Below are 25,374 nucleotides of genomic sequence, written 5' to 3'. Positions count from 1 at the left end.
GGCTGGACACCTTGGCGTATCCCACACGTACGCGCGCGTCCGGCGCCGTTTCTTTTGGCCAGGCCTTGCTCGCTCGGTATGCCGATACGTCGCCACGTGTGACCTATGCCAACGTCGTAAAACACCGTCACTGCTGGCAATCTTCAACCAATCGACATACCCGCAGAACCATTTTACCGTGTTGGGTTAAACTTGCTTGGTCCTTCTCCCACACCAACATTGGAAAACGAGTGGATAGCCGTTATTACAGACTACGCTACGCTATTACGCGAACTCTACCGACCAGCTGTGCAACCGACGTCGCTGACTTCTTGTTACGGGACGTTATATTGATTCACGGTGCTCCGAGACAGCTTCTCACAGACCGTGGCCGAACATTTCTATCCCAAGTCATCCCCGACATTCTGCGTTCTGGTTCCACGCAACACACACTGACAACAGCTTACCACCGTCAAACAAATGGCCTCACGGAACGATTTAACCGCACTTTAACAAATATGCTCGCTATGTACGTGTCGCCCGACCACCGAGACTGGGACCTTGCCTTACCCTACGCAACTTTCGTGTACAATTCATCCCATCACGACACAGCGGGCTTTTCGCCGTTCTACTTATTGTACGGAAGAGAGCCGACTTTACCACTGGACACAGTCATCTCAGCTCACATCTCGTCCACCAGCGAGTATGCCCGCGAGGCGATTGCGCGAGCCGATCATGCCCGTCAGCTCGCTCGCGCTCGGCTGGTGGCGTTGCACACCAACCAATGCCGTCGGTACGATGCGGAACATAGAGACGTACATTTCGCTCCCGGTACCCTCGTTTTACTCTGGTCCCCTCATCGTCGGCTGGGTCTATCAGAAAAACTTCTGCCTCATTACACGGGACTCTACCGTATATTGCGTCAAGTAACACCTGTCACCTACGAGATCAACCCCATCTATCCATCATAATCTACTATGTGGTCCAGTGATATTGTACACGTCTCGCGGATCAAGCCTTACAAGCATGCGTCAGACAACAACCTTAAAAGCACCGGGACGGTGCCTCTGCCGCCAGGGGTCATGCTACGTGCCAGTGCATGGAGTTGAAGAAGACAATGCAGATAGACTGGCGCGAGCTAATTTGTGTGACTGGCGCTGCTCGCCTAACCGGCTGTAAATACATCGGTGACTACCCATCCGAGTTGTTCTCCTTCTCGTAACAATATATTTGAAATCAGCATTAAAGGTTCCATAATCAGCTCAAGTTTCATTGCTCTAGGCTGAATAATAAAAAAAAAGTGTCTTCGAGTAGCATCTCCCCTTAAGGTTGTGAGCTTTTTCGTGGTGCACAGGTAGCTCGCGATTGCGCCGATGCGAGCCACCGCACCCACCGATCCCTTGGCCGCCATCTAGATTAAGCGAAAACAAAAGCAAGCTGTATACACTGTCATCTTAGTATGCTACTCAGTGGCGTAAATCCAGAAAAATCTCAAGGGGTGACACATATTAGGCCATGGTGTCGAATTTGCATTTTTAGTATGAATTGTATTTTTATTTATATAAGAATTAAATCATGATTTCAAATAAAATAAAAAACGAGCATGGGGTCTGAGCTAGAGCGATTGCATTGTTCTATTCAGTCTTTTTTTTTTTTTGAACACCAGGAAAGTCTAGACTCTCTTGATTCCTCCCCCCCCCCACTTAACCATGATTTACGCCAACTATATTGCTTGTATACTAGCTGCATAGGGCATGTATAATAATGAATATAAATATTTATTAGATGCTTAAGTGATGTTTTAGGCATCAGCAGTCGGTAAGAACATGCATCTGCTCCGAAAACACCAAGAGCAACCCTAAGCTATCCATTTTTTTTCTGCTCCGAAGACCCTTGAGACTAATCCAAAGTACCATTTTTTTCTGCTCCACAATCTGCTCCAAAAAGCAGGATGTCGCTTCCATCACTGAGTATGTACGGCTGGTTGTTTACATCACGTGGTTTGTAGCCAAAGCTGTTGCAAAAAGACGATCCGATATTGTGTGGCGGCAAAATTGGTCTCGGACAGATTTTTTTGGTTCATCGTTTACTGGCGGCGAAGCGAGGGAAATTCGGGTGAGTTTTGCCGCATTCGCTCCCTTTGAGGAAAAGTGGGAATAGGCCTTCCTCCAACAGACGAGCCGCGTTGTGCCGCTCACGTGCAGTGGTGTATCTCACGTTCGTATCATCCGTGGTACCTGGGAAAACTGTTTGTGTAACACCGAATCACAGCATATTTTATATAGTGTAATCCAACCAGAGCAACATTAAAATTCATATCATCGCGAAATTCGTATTAACTGTAATCATATCATCGAGATTTTGCTGTAATCTAGATGTTGTGTAAATAAAAGGCTAACAATAGACCTTCAAGCAATCCCAGAACACCCCCAGGCACGTGGAGCATTGTGTAAAAAGTGTGTACGTTGACCAAGCTGGCTGTTCTACCGTTCACTTTTCTTTGCCACTTGTTTACTACAGTTGAACTCCGCTACAACGAACGCTGCTTCAACAAAATTTTTGCTACTACGAAAAATTCACGATTTTCCGTCAGCAGTCCTAGGAGTCGGTGCATAAATATTGTCGCTTCAACGAAATTTTACAATGCAATTCCAGGCTCAGATACTTATTGCTATGCAGTAAACCCAGTCTCTAACCTTTCGATGCATTTTCAGAGCCTGAAAATGTGTCAACGAAGTCTAAAACACGCGTTGGCACCATCGGAAACTGCTGCTATACCACGGCCATTCAGCAAGCATGGACGTCGCCATTGCTCGATAGGGATGGCAATGAGACTGCCCTATTTTTCATTATTTATTTATTTATTTATTTTGCCACTGGCTGTCTTTCGAGCCGCAGACGATCTGAAGCTGAAGCTCAGTCGCTCACTTCATGGTTTTCTTCTCGCAGCTGCTTGGCGCAACCGCGGCAGGATGCCGTTTCCGATTCCAATGCTTATCATTAGGTTCACGCTTGGCCAGTGTGGGAACTAATCAGAGTGGCTTTTCGTTCGCATCATCAACAAAATCAGCTAGCTGCGGGTGATTGATAAGAATGGCGTAGAATAATACAACTGGGTAAACTGGTGTGCGCACAAAAAAACAGACAAACGACAGCAGAGAAGAGACAGGGACAAGCGCAGACTTTCAACTACATTTAATTCTTCGTCAACCTTCAATTTACAGTCGCACAGAACATAGTCAAGTGGTCACGAGGACAGAACCTAATAGTTTACAACAGGCCACGCAAAAAATGACGCTCACTATCAAAAAGCGAAATGGATGTATCACTAACACAGGTATTGCCTCTAGCAGAAATATAAAACGCTTCCATCAGTTCCCGGGCTGTGGTATCAGCACTCCGACCCAAAATCCTAATCTCCGAGAAAATCGGTGAGCACGTGCAAGCTTTGCAATGCGCGGGCAAATGCGTGATCCCGTTATTTTTAAGTGACAGCTCATGTTCCCTTGCACGGTCGTTCACGCAACGCCCCGTATGACCCACGTAAAATTTCCCACAAGACAGCGGTATTTCGTAGACAACGCCCGTCGCACATTTCACATACACAAACGCGTGCTTCTTTCCGCAACCACCGGATCTCTTCTCGCCAGGGAAGATTCTGGGACAAAGTCCAGCCAACTTACGTGGGGCGGAGAACACGATCGGCACACCGTGTCTACTCGCTATCTTTTTGAGGTTGTGGGAAATGCGATGCATATAAGGCATCACCTCCGGACGCCACCTGCGACGCAGGCCAGGGTTCCCGCTGGAACGGACTGCTTTGGCATCACGCAGAAGCACTTCAGCGACTGCCGAGACTACCGTGCAAGGATACCCAGCGGCAATTAAACGCCGCACCTGATCATTAAAGCTTTCTTGCATTGCATGTGAGCATGACTTCTCAAGAGCGGACCGTAGACACAGTTTGGCAATCCCCCTTTTTACTAGTTTAGAATGCGCAGAATCATAGGACAAAAGGGCCTTCTGCGCACGGGGACAATAACGCCAACATAGGTGGTCATATAAAACGAGACGTAAATCTAAAAACTGCAACGAATTATCAGTAGGAAATTCATAGGTGAAGGTCAAGCCCTTACCGCACAGTTTAAATGCATTAAGAATAGCGTCAACAGAGTTGTCCAAGGAAGTAAAATGGGGTCTCTTTAAAAGAATTAAAAAATCGTCCACATACCTAAAAACTTTAACAACGCATCTATTATCAAGAATGCTAACTAAACCCCGATCAAACATCCGCCAAGAAAATGTTGCATAAAACAGGCGCCACGCACGATCCAATACAAATACCTTCTCGCTGCAGATAAAAACCATCTTTAAATGAAACAAAGGTAGAACGAAGATAAAATTCTAGTAACGACATGAAATTCTCGACCGATAAGCCGGAAGCATTTTGAAAAGCTATGACTCCATTCGAATCAATGCAGGCACGAACAGACGCGAACAACTGCGCATGAGGAACGGAATAAAATAGATCCTCTACATCCACAGAAAACATAAAGTCCGTACAATTCTCGACCTGCAGAAACCGCACAACATCCTCTGAACTCTTTGTAGCGAAAGGATCCACAACTTTCAGCCCATTCAGTTCTTTGAGCAAGAACTGGCTAACTGAATGCTGCCATGAACCCTGCTCATTAACTATCGTTCGCAAAGGAACTCCAGGCTTGTGCGTCTTTGCAGTGAAGAAAACTTTGAGTGCATTACCTTTGCTTGTGCTAATATCTCTTGCCAACCGAACGAGTTCAAAGTCCTTGCACATGTTGACTGCTTTAGTTTTAACACGAACAGTACTGCTTTTAACAGAAACAAAGTTCTTAGAAATTGCCTTCATAGCCTTCTCAGCATACGAACCAGATCCTAGAACAACAAAACCGCCCTCTTTATCCGCTTGAAGAAGGCAAAGATCATTTTCTCTGAAATACTTCACCACCTGTTCTGTGGGATCCCGCCGCTGATGGCAGTTAGCCTTATGCACAGTCCTTGACAATGCGTCGACGCCCTCAAGCAAACAACGCACATACTAATACAAATGAATAATACAAATGTCCCAGCTTCACGATACCCTGCCTCCATCTTTACGTTCTCTGATACTTTTGATGGCGGACAGCTGCTGGTGTTAATGTATTAATGCAACTGTTTGGTTCGTTCACGAAAGCGGTTTTAGGCATTGTTTCAGCGTACTTTTCACTATAGCCTCATGGGGGAGAATCGCGTCGTGGCGCTGCTGGGAAAGAACAGGAAGCAGCGGACATTTTTTGAATTTTGAGAATAAACGTTCCTTTGTTTGGTAGCTCAGATCAGCTATATTTTTTTCGATTTCACTACAACGAAAATCTCATTTCAATGAAATTTTTTCCGTGCCTTGTCAGTTTCGTTGTAGCGGGGTTCGACTGTACGCTCAAAGCTCATTGTAACGAAATTGCACCTTACACAAAAATAAGTTATTTATAACCGAAAATTAATTCTAAAGATACTTCTCAAAGATTGTAGTTAGTTGCTGACGTGACAACCTTGATTATGGCTTAGTTTTTTTTTTCTATTTTTCTTAGCGCTGTGAACTTTTTTTGCAAAAAACGGGAAAGATGGTTTTCTTGCTCAGCACTGCACTGAGTGCAACTGTGAGCCCCTTTTCAAGGACACAGCGACATTGCATAAGCACAGGGATGAGCGCACCCGAGTTATCGTCAAGGTCGCGCAGATGGCGCGCGAACAGGTGTCATGTACAGTAGACTCCCAATAAACGAAATTCACTTAAACGAAAATGCCTCATTAACGGAACTAAACGGGCTTTTATGGCTGGATTTTTCTATGTTGTGAAACAGTGCCTATTGGTCACCTATGGTAAACGGCACAAAACTCTAAACACAGCATAGACTCGCTCATGTCAAAGGTAGTCTCACAACCATGAGAACACCTCGAGATTGAGACAAGCCAATCCAGTAGCCATTCTCGCTTGTGGCTCTGGGAGCAGAGTCAGCTAGTCAATTGTGTGTTAGGCCTATTTGTGCGGCTAAGTGGTGGATCACGATGTTATTTTAGCCCTATGGAAAGGAAGCAGCCACACCATGCACTCTCGCTTGAAAAAAGCTGCAAATTCTTCAGGAGCTCGATCGAAGCCGCCTTCCCAAGATGGAGGTGACGAAAAAAATGCATCACGAAATTGACGCTGTTGCAGCCCTATGGAAAGGAAGCAGCCACACCATGCACTCTCGCTTGAAAAAAGCTGCAAATTCTTCAGGAGCTTGATCGAAGCGGCCTGCCCAAGATGGAGGTGACGAAAAAATGCATCACGAAATTGACGCTGTTGCAGATCTGGCAAGACAGAGAAATGATTGAAGGCACTATTAAGAACGGGACCCCTACATTTAAACGGATGTGGATGCAGATGACGTTTTATGAACAACTAGAAAAAGTTCTTTTTCTGTGGTTCGAGTGAGCACGGAGTTCCAATTTGCCCATAATCGGACCAATTCTCGAGCAGAAAGCTCGAGAGATTGTTATGCAAATGGGTGTTAAGAACTTTGTCCAAGCCACGGATGGCTCAGCCGCTTCAAAACTTCCCATGGCCTAGTCTTCAAAGCAATCTCAGGTGAGAATGATGAAGTGAGCAGGGACATTTGCACCGACTGGTAACCTGGGCGGCTCAAGGAAATTTTGATGAGCTTTGAGCCACGAGACGTCTTCACCGTCGACGAGATGGTTCTTTTTATAAGGTGCTTCTATCAAGGACTCTCACCTTCAAAGGCGAAGCCTGTAGGAAAACGCAGTAAAGATCGCATCACTGTGCTGATGGGTGCAAACGAGGCAGGAGATGAGCATTTGAAGCTGTTGGTAATAGGAAAAGCAATGCACCTACGTTGTTTCAAAGGGGTTCGACACCTTCCCGTTGCGTGCCGTGGAAACCGAAGAGCGTGGATGACCATGGCCATATTCTAAAACTGGCTTCGGGAGGAAGACACAAGATTTACGATGCAAGGCAGGAAGGTGGTCTTCATCGTGGATAATTGCCCAGCCCACAGTCAGGTTCAAGGACTCCAAGCTATCCTTCTCAAAATCTTTCCAGCCAATGCAACGACAGTGATCCAGCCGATGGATCAAGGGGTTATTCAGAACCTTAAAGTTCATTACCGCAGACAATTTCTCCATCGAATGCTACTTAGAGCAGGCAGCGGGAAATTCTACAGCATGGATTTATTGGCAGCCATCCGCATTTTGGCTTGTGCCTGGGAGCAAGTGAAGGCAACAATATTACATAGATGCTTTCGCCATGCTGGCCTTCAAGCGCAAGAAAGAAGTACGTGATGAAGAAGAAAGCCCTTCTGATGCCGACATTGAGACAGTATTCAGTCAGGTCGTGCCCTCTGCCCTTTTCACGCTGCAGGACTATGAATCAATTGCTGAAAATGTTCATACCTGTCGTCAAGAGACTGTCGAGGAAATTATTGCCAAAGTGCAAGATTAACATCAACCTTTCAGTGATTAATGTGAAGATACTGCCAGTGCAGTGGTGCCACCAGACCGATCAGCTAAAGAGGCTGTTGAACTTTTGCAGCGCTATTTTGAGCATGAGGCTTGTCCAGAATTTCTAGCTAGTTTGTTAGGCATGGGTGAAAAAACAACTCAAGCTTGCCGAACAAACCACTCTTCACTCCTTTTTTTTTTCCTACTCATCCTCATAAGTAAGACGTGGTTTGAGCAAGTTGAATAAAGGTCTTGGTTGACTCAACATCTGTACTTTGCTTAAACGAAACTTCTGATAAATGGAACAGTTTTATGGATCCCCTTCGAGTTCTGTCTAAGAGGAGTCAACTGTATTAGTAAGCCCTCCGTGTGTCTGTCCGAGAAAGAACTAAGGTTCCTCAAAGGTTTCGGTGCGGGCAAGTAGTTATATTACTTTTACTTTTCTATTTCGTTTCCTTATATACTTTTCTTTGCCTTTTTCTGTGCTTTTGTTTTTTTTTCCTTACTCATGCATTCTCTTTGTGCCACATGGTTTACTGTCTCCTCTTTATATTTTCGTGCTCTGCGCAATAAACTTAGTTGGAAGTTAGCGCTTGTGTCCTTGTTGTCTCGTTGTCGTCATTCTGTTCTCGCGTTATAACTATCGTCAGGCTAGGCTATGTGTCATGCATGAGCAGGCAGTGCTACGATCCGCCAGAGCACTTCACGGCCAAGCGCTGTCAGTGATACGTCATACTAAGGCATCCGTTTGTCGCCACCACCTCGCTTTTGTTCTTTCTTGTTGCTTACCTCCAAAGGCATAGCCGCACTTTGGCACAAGCCAGAATCACTGATCGACCGACAGGCACACCTTGAAAAGACAGATTGAAAACTTTTTATGGCACGGTGTGGCATCCACAAGTTTAGGGGGGTGGTAAATTTTTTAGTCTCAAGAAAGTTATCAAGGTACGTAGGGTACACACTAACCGGTAGGCACAGGACAAACAACTGCATCCTCATTCATGCTGGCCAACTCTTCCGAATTGTCCGGGAGACTTTCGAAGTTTTACCTAATACGCTGACTGTACGAGTGCTATCTTGAATCTCCAAAAAAGTGGCCGCCACAACTGGGACTTTTTTCTCTTTTCATATTTAAACGGGCCCTCCAACACTTTTTGAGCATCGTCACAAAATGCTGCCTTTCGGTAGTAGAGGCTCCTGACAATATGCGAGCCTCTCTTCGCGTGAGAAACTTGCGGTGATCAACGACATTTCATCTGACCTTTGCGACGTCACATCCGATGTTCCCCAAGGCAGTGTAATAGGTCCGTTACTTTTTCTAATATACATTAATAATTTACCCGATAACCTTTCATCCACAGTTAGGTTGTTCGCCGAGGATTGCGCCATATACCGCAACATTAAATGTTTTAATGATCATTCAGCTCTCCAAAATGACCTTGACCTAACCTTCCAGTGGTGCAAAACTTGGCAGATGTCCCTTAACGCCTCTAAATGCAAGTTAATCTCGTTCACCCGAAAGCATACCAATTCAGCATTTCACTATAAGATTAATAACGCCGTTGTTTCAGCTACACCATCTTACAAATATTTAGGTGTTCACCTTACATTGGATCTATCCTGGACTACGCATATAGCAGCTGTCTCATCGAAAGCCTCTCAATCTCTCGGATATCTCCGCAGAAACTTGCGCAAGGCTCCTTCTAACATGCGCGCATTATCATATATTACTTATGTTCGCCCACAGCTAGAGTATGCACTATCCACATGGTCACCATATCAAGATTACCTAATATGTATGTTGGAAGCCGTCCAGATTAGGGCAGCGAGATTCATCTCTGGAAACCACGACTATCATTCAAGCATTACCCTAATAAAACAAGACCTTGCATTTCAGTCACTGGAAATACGCCGCAACATTGCTCGTTCATGTCTGTTTCATAGGTACATTTATAGTAACGAAATTCACTGTTTGGCACTTTATTCTCCTGCGCACACTTCCCGGCGCATTCACAATGCACGTAGTTTCATGTGCATTCATGGTCACACGCAGGCATTTAACTTATCACTACCTCGAGCCATTGCATATTGGAACGATCTTCCGGATTATGTTGTATTCATTTCTAACTGTTACACTTTTCGTGATAACCTGATTTCGTTGCACTCTAATATTGTATAATGCTGTTGCACCTTGATTTTTGTCACCTTTTTTTTAATATATGTATTTTCGTGTACTTTTCTCCTTTATTTTTATTTCGTTTGTATACTGATGCCCCCCTTACTCAATGCCCTTCAGTAGGCCTGTAAGGTATTTTGAATAGATAACTAAATATTATAGCGCAGCACGCGGCCTGGAATTCACAATGAATTATCAAAGTTGGCTAGAAATTGCTTTCTTTTCTCTCGACAAATTGCAAAAGACGCTCAAAAGTCATTCGTAAAAAGCACATCTATCAGCCCTTGGCTGATTTGAACATGGCATGCTTGGTCGTTACAGAGATCGCCGCGGGAGGCCACCACTTGTCCACGTGTTTGCGCACGATCACACTGAAAAAGCCACGCATTCTAAGGGAGGGAAAAAAGAAAAAAAAAAGTGCTCAAGGTCACGAACCCCGCGTGACGTTTATATGTGGCCCTGTTAGCCCTCCCTGCTTAGCTTCCAGCGCTTTCGTCGGGACGAAAGAACAGACGAAGCAATTGCAGCATGCAACAAACCTTTGTAACTCCACTCGCACTAGACAGATTCTTCAAATTTTTCCGGCGTTGAATTCGTGAGGCAATAAGCTCTTCTAGTGAATTCATTCCATGATTACTCGAAAAAGTGTTTTAGGGCCCCTTTAAATCATACGCGTACGCCAGCCTTCTCAGCTCCGGCAGTTGCGCTGCAGTTGAAGAGCACTCGCCACTACACTTCTAGTTCATGGTAGCCATACTGTAGAGTATGTTTTAAGTATATTCTGGGCACTGCAGTACCGTGCATCTCGGCGCAGGCCGCCGGCCACAAGACTTGGTCACCACCGCACCGAAAGAAGGCGACCATCATTTTATGTCTATTTGCCTTGCGGGGTACACTAGGCAAACAGATACTTCCCTAAGCGTCATTCATGTTTGTTACGTGGTTTGGGGAGTTGCGTGTTTCCCAGAGTTTAGTTGGAAAGTATGGTGATTTCAAAAGTGAAGAAATTCTAACAAGTGTTTCTGGATTTTCACACAACTGAGTTCCCATGCTTTGTGATTTTGTGGAAGGGCACATATGGATTCCGTATACACGCGCACCTGTGATGTAAGCACACTGTACGGTGGCAAGGCGAACATATCGCATCACAGAAGCATGAGAAATACATTCGTGCAACGAAAGGGCAGGACAACATCTGAAGTTTCTTCCAAAAGAGCTGCAAAGACAATGAGATCCGCGCACCTTTCCGCTGAGCGTAAGTAGTGACCAAGTGATTTAGTGGAAGGGCACATGTGGATTTCGTATACCACACGCATCTGTGATATAAGCACACTGTACGGTGGCAAGGCAAACATATCGCGTCACAGAAGCATGAGAAATACATTCGTGCAATGGAAGGGCAGGACAACATCTGAAGTTTCTTCCAAAAGAGCTGCAAAAACAATGAGATCTGCACAGAATGCCTATTCACAGGATTTCTTGTGAAACACAACTTTCTGCTGAACGTAAGTGACCACGCAGGACTATTCTTGCAGAATATGCTCCCGAAATGCGAGAGTGCGAAACGGTACAGTTGCGGACGCACGAGAACAACTGCCATCATTGCGAAAATGGCTGCAGATGCCGAAAACACAATCCACGAACGACCTGAACCACCGTACTTTTGTAGTCTTAATGTACAGAAATGACAGCACGTCACGAATGTCTCAATCTCAAAAATGTCAGGTACCCCCCCCCCCCCCCCCCTCCCGAATTTTCTAATTTTCTTCCTGCTAGGTTGGCAAATATGCTAATTCAAGTAGTCGACAAATGTCTTAGGCTTTGTCCGACTCGGTTGGGGACTCATTGAAACTGCTTTTTAACTGTTAGTATGTTTCTGAGAAAAAAGAACTGCCGGACTTTATTATGGGTAATGGCGCGAGTGGTTCGAAAATTATATTTTCGTCGGGTTAAATTGGAGAGGTCATGTCATCTCGGAGCTGATGGCAGGGAATCGTTCAATGGCCGTTCTTACTGCTGTGGCGCCCGCTACTTTCTTTCTGCTACTAGTGTCAGTGGCTGTGCAGTAAAGCCAGGCAACGTTGTGTGCGGTTGCAGTGACGTGAGACGTTATGCTTGAGGCAGGTAATTTGAAGTGCGCTAACCCAATGCGGATCACTATAACACGGTTTTATGTTTAAATTAGTACAGTCGAACACTGTTATACTGCACCTACTTATATTGAATTTTTGCGTATAGCGAACTCGTAAGTTATTCCCTTGAAATTCCTTCGTAAAGGTATGAAAATTCGCACGTTTTTATCGAATGGTATTTTTACCCGCCTTCGGATATATCGAATGCCGCTCGAGCTGGTAGGTGCGCTTTGACCCTCGCCGCGCCCTGCGATCTCAGTGCGAGAAGTGAAAGGCGCGCTTGGGCACTTGCATGCTCGGCAACCTCTGCACAGAATTACGCCTCCATCAAAACCACCCGAAACGGCCAAAAAAAGTTAAGGGCGGGAGAGCTCGGACTGCAGAATCTGTAACTTGCGGAATGGCTTTTTTTTTTCTTTCTTCCATGCTTTCTTGGCGTACACGTCAGCTTGGAGAGCAGGAACGAAGGAGCCGACGTCCTGCTTTCGCCTTTTATGTTTTGTTGCTGTTTTGCAAGGTTTGATCTTTTTAATCAGCCATGCACTGCTCATGCCTTTTGCTGTTGCCCTCGCTGGGGCCATCGCCTCGCGAGTTGCGAGCGCTTTGCTTCTGTCACGTCGCCTACGTAACATCACATGTGCAGTATTTCTCTTGTGCGTGGTGTGCAAAGCCTCTGCGGACTCCTTGAATTGTCAGCTTCTGGTGTTAGCTATGGCCAGCGTCAAGAAGTGCAAGACCCTTGACTTTGCGACGAAGTTGAAGGCTATTCAGCTCGTTGAGGCGAGCAAGAAATATTAGGTCGTTGCGAAAGATTTCGGGATACCACAGAGCACCCTGAGTACCTTGTTGAAGAATAAAGCAGATATTAAGGCAAAGGCAGCGGAGCAGCTAATGTTGGGAGCCTGTCATGTGCGCGCCTCTACCAGCAGGAATGTAGAAAAGGCACTCTATGCCTGGTTTTTAGAAGTCCACGTGGAGAACATTCTAGTCAATGGCCCGATGCTGATCGTCAAGGCCAAATGGTTTGCCGCTGCACTCGGTGAAACAACTTTGCCGACATCACCGGGTGGACTTCGCCGATTTCATCAGTGCTACTACATTGTTGGCAAAACCAATTCTGGCGAAAGAAAAGCTGTCAGCAGCCAGGACACCCAGCTGTGGATGACGAAGGAGTGGCCGGAAATCTCTGTGAAGTTTTCTCCCACGGAGATCTTCAATGCCTGGCGAGACATAAAGGACACAGTGGTCAACTGCTTCCACAAGGCAAGCTTCGAGATGGCGTAACTTGCGGAAACTAGTGAAGGCGACGACGACGAGCGCATAGAAGACGCGCTTCACGAGCTGTTGTGCCACTTCCTGGCAGCAGGTCGACATGAAATGTGTGCAGACGAGTTCGTGGAAGCGGACTGCAATGTCCAGGCCGTTGAAAGCCTCGCTAATGAGGACGTAGTAGCTGCAGTCGCAGGGACCCAGGATGCCGTGGCCGACATCTCTAGTCATGAGGAGGATCGTCCGACAAGGCGCTGGCTACACATGCGTAATCTCCTGCTGAAGTAGCGGCATCGTTCGGTGTCATTTGTCGTATCGGCGACATGGAGGGAACTAGACTGTCGCACCTGGACAGCCTTGATAAGATCTAGACTAGCGTCTTCAACTTCATTTCGAAAACGAAGCAGGCCAACATCAGCGATTTTTTTTTCATGCAAATCATTCATTCTGTTGCTGCGTGTGTATGGAATTAGTTGCCATTCTTGAACACGGCTAATGTAGGTGATGATTAGGTTTAGGTAAGTTCTCAGGGCTTAGATTTTTTTGTACCAAATTTTTCATATATCAAACTAATTCGCGATCCCCTTTGAATTCGATATATTCATGTTCGACTGTACTTCTTTGGTACAAAAATAACACTTGAGGTATATGGACTATCGTTTCAACAATCAACATTAACTTAATAGTTGCCTTTAGTTTCCCTTTAAAGTGGGTTTGATTCCAATATGTAATTGCAATCACTGACATTGCACAGTGAAGTAAAGGCAGTTGCAATCATTTACAGTTGAACCCCTCTATGGGAGACTTGCTCTGGGCACCAATTCTTGTCGTTTATATGTCTCTTATAAGCAGGGTATTTCGTATGCATTTTATTATTAACCCATATTTTACTGTCCGCACACTGGTGTCTCTTATCATATCAGCTTCTCTTAAGGAATTCCACTGTACACCCCCACTGCACATGCTCGGCTTGTCTAGTCTTGAAACTGGGTGGTGTGTATATAAACGGGGGAGCTCGCGTTCACAATTCAGCCATTCGCGTCTCCTCTCCGTCCAATACAACGATGGCACCAAGCAATAAAGACACACTTTAACTTTACACTCCTTGCATTCGCTTGTCTTTTATTGAATAAATAAGAATAATAAAGATGAAATAGCACTTAAGCATTCCCAAACCATGCCTAATTATGAAACATTCAAGTGATATGCCTTTATCGAGTTCCCCCCATGGGTGCCATTTTTTTAATGTCTATACGCATTTATTAAGCAAATGTGCAAAGTAGTTCCAGCCCCTGAGCATGCCTCCTTACTGTGCCAGATATTGAAACTTTCGATAAAATATTATAACACAAGAGCTGATTGAGATGGTGTTTCCTGGGGCTTCAGGGCATGAAAACGCTGACAGTATTTAAACATGCTTTATTTGCATGCCAGCAACATAGCGATAATCAAGAGTGCTGAAGGAAAAGTGCCTCGGCTCAGCGATGTGCCAGGCACATTTATTCACCTTGTGGGCGAAGGTGTTCTGAAATGGCACGCGTGACAGAGTATCGCACGAGCACACGCGTACAGGTACGCGACAGATGTCTCCATGAAAAGTTGAATGTCTCTATTTAATACAATTCGTAATGTGTGCGTACCAAATTTCAGGACTGTTTGCCAAGAAACAAAACAAGCTTTTGACAGTTCTTGCGGGACAGTATTTGTTGCAGAAACGGTTAAATGTGAGAGTGCCTATGCAGCCATTGAATGTATTAAGTCTTTGTTGCAAAACACGATTGGTTTGGAAGAGCGCTTATCACATTTACTTTTAAAGTTGTGTGTACAGGAGGAACTAACAGTGCAAACCTTTAATGAGAATGTATCTTCGAGCTAATTTGTGGTAGAAGCTCTTTTGTTCGTGGCAAAGTGTCATGTTGCCGCCTGAAAACTTCCCACAGGTGGTGCTGGACGTGGGCTGTGGCACCGGCATCCTCAGCATGTTCGCTGCCAAGGCAGGGGCAGCGAAGGTCATCGGGGTGAGTGCGCATTCTGAACAGTCTTGATTTGGCCACGGTCAATTGAATTTAGTGCGCATTTGTCTGCATCACTGTACACTTCTATCGAAACAAACACCAAGAGGCATTGTCGTTTCAGCTGAGTGAGGAATAATTTATCAACTTCAACGAGAGTACCTCGGTTGAACTTGTTAATAGACCAGTCTCACCAGACAATCTGTGCATGCGCAAGTTTCCGAACGCCACACTGTGGCCATCTTAGTTGTAGTTCTCTGATCGCTGCTGGTGCGACGTGCATCAAGTACATTGGCATTTCCCACCACTTCCAGGCATAAAAAATGATTAGACGCCATGAGAAACGGAGTGCTTGCCTTCAATGCATGTTATTTTATTTCATGTTAAATGCATGCTAGCCCTTAAGAGAAGAAAAACAAGCATTAGGTTGTGCTCCCGTGTGGCCAGATCATCTCATCGTGTGGATGAGCTCGTGTTTCTGCTGAATAAGTATTAGTAGAAGAAAAAGCAATCACCTTCCTGTCGTCATGAGAATAAAAATAATCTTTAGTAAATGTCGCCATACGAGCCACAGTATCTGAAAAATAACTTGCCTAAACTGTGTAGAGCTCTCTGAGACAACGAAAATAGTGGAAAAACCCCGTGGGGGACAAAAAAAAAAGAAACATTTTGAGTTTTGTTGTTCCTGTTGTAGAAGCAATTCTTTCCATGTACACTATGTTGCGAACGCTTGATCACTATAATTCCTTAAACGTGAATGAAGATGAAACAATCTTGGGCAGCAGCAGCGGCACAGCAGCAAGGCAGCATTTGAGGTCCGTTTTTGTTTAACTTATACATAAATGACATTGTAAAAATAGACCCTTCAGCAAAATTTGTTATTTATGTTGATGATACAAGCATATTTTTTGCACATGCTGATACTGACCAGTTGATTGAAACAGGAAATAATATATTAGAGAAGATATATAAGTGGGCATCTTCCAATGGGCTATTAATAAACACAGAAAAAACCAAGGTGGTTCTGTTTCGAGCAAAAGGCAAGCGGGTACAAGTAACTTCCCCGCTGTATCTCAATAACAGTCTGATTCAAATGGTGGATAATGTGAAAACATTAGGTGTTATATTTTCAGACAACATGCTATGGGCCACACAAGTTGAGCAAGTAGCGACAAAAACGGCACGTGTACTTGATATAATGTATCGCAACAATCATCTACTTCCGTTAAAAACAAAAGCTCGTTTATCTGGACCTTGTTAACTCGGAAGTTCAGTTAACTCGGACTCGCGGCGCGGTCCCGGCAAAACTGTGTATATTTCAATGAGGTCAAATGCCCATTAATTCAGGGGGATATAGCCGCGCACCGGTTATCTCGGACAACTCCTGATGGGGCTATCGGGACTCCAGAGTCGGGCGATCCAGTGTCAGGCTCGGAGGTTCAAGCACCGCTTGCCGTAACCGACAGCAGAACCGGAGTTTTGGAGAAACCGAAACCGAGCGAACTGCAGCAGAATATGACCGTGATGATAGTGAATGAGGGGGAAGTGGCTAGGTGGCGCTAGTCACCACCCAGCAAAAGCGTTTGGGTCACCGGCGCATCCACTGTCTACTAACACCTGCTCACTACGCCCATGCTACGCCTACTGGTGTACTTCGTGTCTTGGTTCTTTGTGTTATGACTTCGCGTGTAGCGGCTGAGTTTGTGCACGTTGCCGCCGCCGTCGCGCTTCATGGCGACCGTCACTGGAGTTAAGCGACCACAGCAGCCAGCAAATGATCTTGAAAGAAAGGTTATGATATTGAAAGACGTGGACGCAGGTGTTTCTCGACAGGAGATAATGAAAAAGTACGATGTTAAGAGAAGAACCTTAAGTGACTATGTGAAGAACAAAGAACAAAGAAAAAATTTTCGAGGCGTTTGACAGCAGTAAATTCACCGGAAAACGAAAACGACTAAGGGCAGCAGCACACCCGTAGCTGGAAGACGCACTGCTGTGGTGGATAACAGACATGCAGAACAGCCAGCATTCTTTGAGTGAACAGTTGATCTGTCAGCAAGCTGAAAGGTACGCACTGAGAATGAACATCAAATCTTTCAGTGTGTCTGAAGGCTGGTTTGGCTACTTTAGAGAAAGCAGGGTGTCTGGGCGACCCGGAAAACCGGGAAAACTTGGAAATGTCAGGGAATTTTTAGCCACCGGAAAAAGTCAGGGAATTGTCAGGGAATTCGTCAATCAAGCGAGACAAGTCAGAGAAAACTGTCTTGGGGCCTGCCCACACTACTAATGATGACTCGCACAGCCGATCGCTTTGAGCGAAACGCTAGAGTCATGGAAATGAAATTTCCATAGAAGGACGATGGGAGGTGTCTAAATTCCACGCTCACTCTGCTTTTTTTTTTTATGTAGGGAATCTTGAAAACGATGCATTTTGGTAGCCAATATTGAAGGCTATGCTTTCTTACAACGTGAAGAGCCAGAATTACGTAATCGAAGTGGGAACACGGCAGGTTTTCGGTGTCACCTATTTTTGCGCCATCGTTTGCATGCACTGACCTCTACTAAAATTAGTTTGTGTGTTCTGGCTGCGAAGGCAGGGTAACCTAGCATATCGAGCCGAGCCACGACAATCCGCACGCAATAAATCCAGCATGGCGACGTCCCTTTGTTGTGCAGTGCGGCTAGGCTCTACTACGACTGAAAATGTGTGAATTGTGAGCTTTGCGATCTCGCGGACGTTTTCCCGGAGTTCATGCGTAGCGCTAATTGTGGTGTGCGACGTTGTCCTCGACTAAGTGCTTCTGTGATTTGAAGTGAACATATCCGTATATTTCTGTGAAGGCATATTCCGGAGAGAAGAAATCCATCGGACCTGCAGCATTTCAGACGCGATCATCTGTGTCGCGCGCTGCTTATCAGTGCTGCGTTTCGGTGTCGTGCGCTGCAAAATATTTTTCTATCGAAGATGTAGGGAGGCAAGAAGTGTTCCTTTAATGCGGACTGGGCGAACCCAAGTGTCTCCGACTATGCAAGTTGGATTAGGCCTGTGGAAAATGATCCGCACAAAGCCATGTGTACAGTTTGCCAAAAAACGTTTTTGCTGAGCAACATGGGTCACAGAGCTGTTTCAGGTCATGCCTCTAGCAAGAAGCACATTGCTGCATTGAATTTTCTCAAAAGTGCTTCCCAGCCAAAGCTATTGTCATTTTTTAAAAGCCCGACGGACGCCTCGCCTAGCAGTAGCGCCTGCTGCTACCGAAGTTGCAGTGACTACAGCTCCTGTGCAAGTGTCAGTGGGTGGTTTTTTTTGTTTAAGAATGTGACTAAAGCAGAAATATTTTGGTGTCTCAATACCATAATGACACATGGATCCTTTCGTTCTGCGGCAGTATTTGCGGCACTTTTTTCACTGATGTTTCCCACTTCTGAGAAGGCTGCAAAAGTACAGCTGGGTAAAGACAAGGTAGGCTGCACCATTTGCCATGACATTGCGCCGTACTTTCGCAATATGTTGCTGTCGAGTCTCGTCAATGTACCTTACCTGGTAGTCTGTTTCGACAAGGCGCTGAACAAGGTCACCCAGAAACAGCAAATGGATGTTTTCATTAGATACTGGGATGCTGCTGATGACAGCGTGAAAACTCCCTACCTGACGTCTTGCTTCATGGGTCATACGTGCGCTGAAGACTTGGCATCAGTGTTTTGTCAAGCGGTGGAGGAAATAAAAGGATCCAAAATCCTGCAAGTGTCCATGGACGGGCCAAATGTCAATTTTAAGTTTTTGCAGTCTCTGAAGGAAGACCTTCGCGAGTCAGATGAGAGCCATATCCTCGACATAGGAAGCTGTGGCCTTCATGCAATCAATGGTGCTTATAAAGCTGGCCACGTTGCATCTGGCTGGGATTTGGCATCATTTCTTCGAAGCGCCTACAACCTGTTCAAATGCGTTCCTGCACGTAGCGCTGACTTCGTCAGCCTCACGGGGTGCTCGAAATTCCCCATGAAGTTCTGTGCATTGAGGTGGCTGGAAAACAGTACTGTAATCTGTAGGTCACTGGAGATTCTACCACACCTCATTGTATTTGTGCAGCAGTGTAAAGAAAAAGCACACAAGAGGCCAACATGCTCAAGCTACAAAGTGGTTGAAGAAGCTGTGTCTAATCAGGTATTGTCAGCAAAGCTAGCTTTTGCTCTTTCGATAGCTGAGGAATTGGAACCCTTTCTGCGTGAATTTCAAATGGTTAAACCGATGGTTCCATTCCTGTCAGCAGCACTAGAGAGCATTCTACGTTCACTGCTGTCGAGAATTGTAAAACGGGAAGTTCTCGTTGCTGCCGACACGATCGCCAAGTTGACGAAGATAGACCTAAGCATACCAGAAAATGCAGTAATTGTAGCCGCATTCGACGTTGGGTTTTCGGCAAAAAACTAGCTCCGCAAGAACAAGAAGTTGTCACAGCTTGCAATAATGAATTTTAAAAAAGGCTGCATATCGTTTGTCAAGGCTTGTGCACAGAAACTGGTGGAGAGATCGCCGCTTAAGTACAAGTTGGTCGTGGGTGCAGGCTGTTTGGACCCTGTCTGTGCATTGTCTTTGGAGGCTGGTCCCAGGTGGCTTACGCTGGCACTTGAAGTACTTTCCGAGCACCACTGGATGACCGGCTTGCAAGCAGAGCGAGCCCATCGCTCCTACGTGGAGGTGTGCTCAGAAAGCAGTACACGAGCACAGCTGGCAAATTTTGACAGGAAGAAACAGAGGCTGGATACTCTGTGGACAAACATATGTTCCCAGGATCACAAGGAGCTGCAGTTTTTTGTGAAACTTCTCTCGTGCTTGTCTCACGGCAATGCTGCGGTACAGAGAGGCTTTTCTGTCAACAAGGAATGCCTTGTTGAAAATTTGAAAGAAGATTCTCTTGTGGCACAGAGAGTAGTGCATGATGCGGTCTTGGCAGCAGGTGGCATCGCTCAAGTAGACATTACCGAGAGGATGGTGAAGACAGTTCGCAGTGCCTGCAGCGTCTACAGGGAGCAGCTGCTAACAAAGAAGGGAGAGCGAGATGAAACAACTGAATTAGAGAAGAAAAAGAGAGCAGCAGCTCTGATTAAAGAGCTACAAGAAAAAAAGCAGACTGCTTAGTGAGGCGCAACTTGAAGCTTCTATTCTTCAAGACCAAATAAACTCTCTCAAACACTAATTGAAGTGCATTTCGAGAATGAGGGCAGTTGCAATAAATGTTTTACTCTACAATGAAATGTGTTTTCTGTACCCTTTTATTAATATGCTTCACGGACCATTTCCACAAAATGGTGTATGTTGCATAGGTCAGGGAATTTTAGCTAAAATGGTGAGTGAAAACCTGGAAAAGTCAGGGAAATTGAATTCTGCAATTTGCTAGACACCTTGAGAAAGGCACGTGTTGGTCTTTCGAAACGTGTGTGGGGAAAAAGCAGCAGTGGATGAACGGCGTATTGCTGACTGGAAGACAACTGAGCTTCCCCAGTACCTGGCTCGTCATGAGCCTGCCAACGTACGTCTTCAATGCCTATGAAACGACATTGAAGACTTTCTTTGAAGACTTTCTTGCGGTTCACCACTTTCTTTGTGGCTCTTTAATGAGAGCAGCTCATCACTAATTGCATTTCACTGGCAATAATTAAAGTTGTTTGTTTCTGGGTTCTATATTTTCTACTTTCGCAGGGTAACAATCTGGTTATTTTTTCAAGCTGGTACTCAAAAAGAGAGCTTTTTTTTTTGCCATTCCGTATTGGTAAACTTAACAAACATACCTTTACGCAAAATATTGTGTGTAATGGTAGCTAATAGCATATATAATCTCTAGAAAATCAATCATTTTATTTGCAAAAAGCTGGTTAGCAAACTTTATTTTGGCAATTATCAAAGCGGCTGGTTAACGTTTTTTGAGCATGATCAGAAAATGCTGCCAATTGGTAGTGAAGGCTCCCGAGAAAACACGAGCCAAATATTGTTCAGCTCGTGCAACACGGCCTGGAATTCAAAATACATTTCCGAAGTCAGCTAAAGATTGCTTTTTGTTCTCTTGACAAGTGACGATAAAAGCTCAAAAATCACTCGTAGCAGCCATTGATTGCTTTGAGCATGGCGCATGCTTGGCTGTTATACGAACCACGACTTGTCCATGCACGATTGCACTGAAAGCCCGTGTATTACAAGAGAAAAAAAAATACAGCAAAAGATTAGGTGGTCAAGGTAACTATACACATTTTCTTTCCCTGTGACATCCTTGCCTGCATAGCTTTGAGTGCTTTCGTAGGTACGAGAGAAGAGAGAATGCAGTTGCAGCATTTGACAAATCTTTGTAACTCCACTTGTATTGCACGGTTTCTGGAAATTTTTATTATTTTATTTTTGTTTTTATTTTATTTTTATTTTTTACAGCGGTGAATTGATGTGGTGAATTCATGAGGCAAAAGGTATTGCAGGGGCTCTTTATAACATGCAGTACAGTCGAATCTCATTAATTCGAACATGCTTAATTCGAACTTCCAGTTAATTGGAACTCACGATGAGGGCCCGTCAAAGCTATGTGTATTCCAATGGGTGAAAACGCACCGTAATTCAAACGCGCAAGCACTTGCAACGGTTAATTTGAACATACCACACTCCGAAAATGCTCTCGGCACCCCACCCAATCCCGCGGCGGCACCTCTGACACCTTAACGTTGCGCGCGAAGGAAAGGGAAAGAAAAGTTTGCGGCGGAATGTTTGCTCTCTCTCAAATGCCGATCTGCGAGGGGCCTGTGCCACGCTTCTCCTTTCCCGTCCCTGGCACGTAACCCTTCTCGTTTCAACGACGTGCGCAAACGCAAAGAGAACAAAAAGAAGAAGCTGCTGTTGGGTGTTGGTTTTCTCGCAGATGCCGATCTGCTTCTCTCCGCGGGGGGGCTCCTACTTTCTCGTCACGTGCTGGCAACACTGCGGCTTTGGCACATAGGGGAGTAGCGGAGATGCAGCCGTCGTTGTCGTCTTTAGAGAGTGTTGGCTCTAGACATTGCCGGGCGCGACTTCTCTTGCCAGGAGAATGCTGAAGCCGAAGTAGACATGCTTTGCAGTCTGCGTGGGAAATTGATTTACTCGCTGCGGGGCAATCGTGTGCTGACGCGCATCACCTATTACTTCAAATAATGACGAATGTCCTCTGATTTGTGAATAAATTTTAGTCTTTTGAAACTTCCCTCTCGTGTGTAAGCTCAATGCACATGCGCCACTGCATGGGTAGCCCTCCGTTTACTAAGCTTTCATTAATTCGAACTTCTTTTAATTCGAACAAATGTTCGGGCCCCTTCGAGTTTGAATTATCGAGATTCGCCTGTACCATGTATTTGTGTAACATGACAGTCTCCATCAGAGAATGCCCGATCTTGGGTCGTATCTAGACTGAGAAAATATTTTGACGTTACAGCCTCTCTCAACTGGGTGCTATGTGATGCCAGCGTAGCACTTGCCAGCCAAGGCTAGTGAATACTCAATGAGATAGACAGCTGTGTCAGTGGGGCCTGCTTGCTGGAAGTATGTGTTTAACTCACTGTGAAAAGAGTTCGTGTCGTTCGAAAGCTGTGTTGTGTAAACCGTGCTGCAGTCCTCTTGTCAAATGTCAAATGGAGCTCACATATAGCACCCACAGATAGCAACTTGCGCACAGCAATTTGAGTATTACTCGTGCATCGACTCCAAACTTTGTGTGTGTGTGTTATACGCAAAAAAAAAAACATGGTAACGGTGTGTGCAGCCTAGTATGAGAATGATGAAAGTTAGAAAAGAAAACACGTTTTCAGGACAAGAGGGCAAGTCATAGTCCTCAAATATTCCTGAATTTCATGGTCTGTACGTGAAATTTGGCAGCAACACAATTTCACAACAATGTTTTTTGCGCTTTTTGTCAGTTTCTTTGTAGCGTGCTTTGAATTTTCCTTTTTTTATATGCCTGAAAAACCGCCGGGAGTTGTTTGGAAGTTAGCGAAAGCCCTTCAGGTGAAAAGCCACACGAACTCTCTGAAATTATACTTTGCAGATTGAGTGCTCCGGTGTGGTGGAGCATGCGGAGCGCATAGTGCACGAGAACGGCATGGCCAACGTCGTCACCATTGTCAAGGGCAAGGTGGAGGAGGTGACGCTGCCCGTCGACAAGGTGGACATCATCATCTCCGAATGGATGGGTTACTGCCTCTTCTACGAGTCCATGCTGGACACCGTGCTCTACGCCCGCGACAAGTGGCTCGTCAGTGTTTTCGTTTACTGTCAGAAATATTTAAAGTGCAGTGCAACAGAAATATTTCTTACGGCTTCAGCTAGCATCCTTCTGAGAAAGCGGTATTGGTGTCCAGGGCAAAAGGGGTAAATTTGTACCTGAACGTGCAACCCCAGTGGTCACCTCACTCCTGTAGTGGTACTGTGCAAGTAAAAGTAAATAAGTAAATCGGAGCACTGCACTGACTGCCACTAGATCCTGAAGTGATAATGGTGGCTTGGTCTTGTCGATTTAACTATGGTGAATGCTTTTTGTTTTTTCATCAAATCGATCTGAAACCTACCCTTGCAGTGATACATTCGAACGTTGTCATATCCAAGTTGACAGGAGTTGCTTCGTTGTATTCATTGCTGCCATTTATTGCAGTATTTGATGGCCCCTTCTCTCTCTGGCACTCAGTGAAAAAATGCATTCGTAAGAAACTCGGCAAACTTTGCCCTAGATATGTAAAACAATATTGAGTTTTATCGAAATGGTAGTGAAATAATGGCAGCTGCTGAGAGCATTTTCTTCATGAGAATTCCAATGCATCGATATAGTTATCTAACTCTTTTTATGGATCCCCACAATAATTGTTCAGGTGTCTCACTGTCAGCGGAACTTGCTTCACCGGTGTCATCCAAAATTAGAAAGTAGCTTCTTCAGGGTGCTCCCAAATGAGCCTACTCCAAAGTGCTGAAATAATGAAAATTTATTGCACATGCTTCCATGAGAGCTGATTGGTGCGGTGCTATTGCAGAAGCCCGGTGGCCTGATGTTTCCTGATCGAGCCACACTTTTCCTATGTGCCATTGAAGACCGCCAGTACAAGGACGAGAAGATTAACTGTGAGTGTCCCTTCTCCTTGCACGATTGGCACTGCCCAGAGGTCAGTGCTTGTGCTGTGCAGCTTCGTGTCCCATTCGTCTTTTGTCTCTAGAGCTGCATTAATTGTGCAAGCATTCTGACTTTCCATTCTCTCCTTCCCTTGGAAGTCTTTGGTGAACAACATTGTTACAGCACCTTAAGTCTAACGGAAGATTCGTTGTCAATGTTGCATCATCTTAGACTTTTGGGAAACTGCAACATTGTCCGACAAATCTAGCAGCCCAAAAGAAAATTTAATTGCTGCTGCTTGTGTACTTTCCTCAAGGGTGAACTCTCCACTGCCATGTCTAAATCTTAATACAACGAATCTCAAGGGACTGCTACAAATCATTCGTTATTTTGAGAAGTCGTAGTGAAAATACAGTAAAATTTTGTTAATCCGGCCGCTAAAAATGTCCCGAGTTCACTAAATTCAGGATTATCGAATGGATCGCCAAAAGAAACAGAATATGTACTCGTCACAGACAAACCTTTAATTCGTGAAAAATTGTGTCAACTTTGTCTGCCTGATCATCAAATTTTGTGCTTAAACGATCCTCTTCCACCCCATGAGGTGGTGGTGGGCACGCTCACTGTCACCAGGACTGATGCAGGACTCCACGAAGACTGCGAGGGCTTCGGCGGCCTCATGCACGGTGCCATGTTGTGTAGGCTCATCTTGAATGTCATCATCGACAGAGTGATTCTAATATTCTTCAAGCACTTCCAATAATATGTCATCATCAGTCAGCAAACCATCAATGGCCACACCATCATCAACGCGCACAAGCACAGCCCGAGAACACAACGTGCCTGAGCTGCACACGCTACGCGCGAAGTCACTACACAAACAATCAATAGCCATTCCTTCATAATACGGCGCGTTTCGCAGTCACTGGATGCACCTGCGGCCCATGCGCTTGCCGAGTGGCGACTAGTGCCACATGGCCTCTTCCCCCTGATTCACTGTCATCATGATCATATTCTGCTGCTTTTCGTTTGGTTTCACTATAGTCGAACACGCATATATTGAACTCGAAGGGAATCGCGAATCAGTTTGATATATAAAAATTTGTTACAGTGAAATTCGAATTTGTGGATAATTCGAACTGTAAGTTATGGTCCGGCCAAGCTCCATACAAGCCTATGAA

General features: G+C 45.2%; 1 protein-coding gene across 4 annotated transcripts in view; it reads left to right on the top strand.

Annotated features, from left to right (window-relative positions):
- Positions 1-25,374, top strand: part of Art1 (arginine methyltransferase 1) — a 144,092-nt gene that overhangs the window by 56,781 nt on the left and 61,937 nt on the right. For all 4 annotated transcript variants that reach the window (XM_037420207.2, XM_037420209.2, XM_075886416.1 and 1 more), the window contains 3 exons: positions 15,015-15,092; positions 23,141-23,347; positions 24,117-24,204. In XM_037420207.2, coding sequence (XP_037276104.1) covers positions 15,015-15,092; positions 23,141-23,347; positions 24,117-24,204 — 373 coding nt within the window. The remainder of the gene's footprint in view (positions 1-15,014; positions 15,093-23,140; positions 23,348-24,116; positions 24,205-25,374) is intronic.

This window comes from Rhipicephalus microplus, chromosome 2 (genome assembly GCF_043290135.1).
Source record: "Rhipicephalus microplus isolate Deutch F79 chromosome 2, USDA_Rmic, whole genome shotgun sequence".
In the NCBI taxonomy this organism is placed as follows: domain Eukaryota; kingdom Metazoa; phylum Arthropoda; class Arachnida; order Ixodida; family Ixodidae; genus Rhipicephalus; species Rhipicephalus microplus.
The sequence above is the reverse complement of the archived record's forward strand: the minus strand, read 5'-3'. Positions and strand labels throughout refer to the sequence as shown.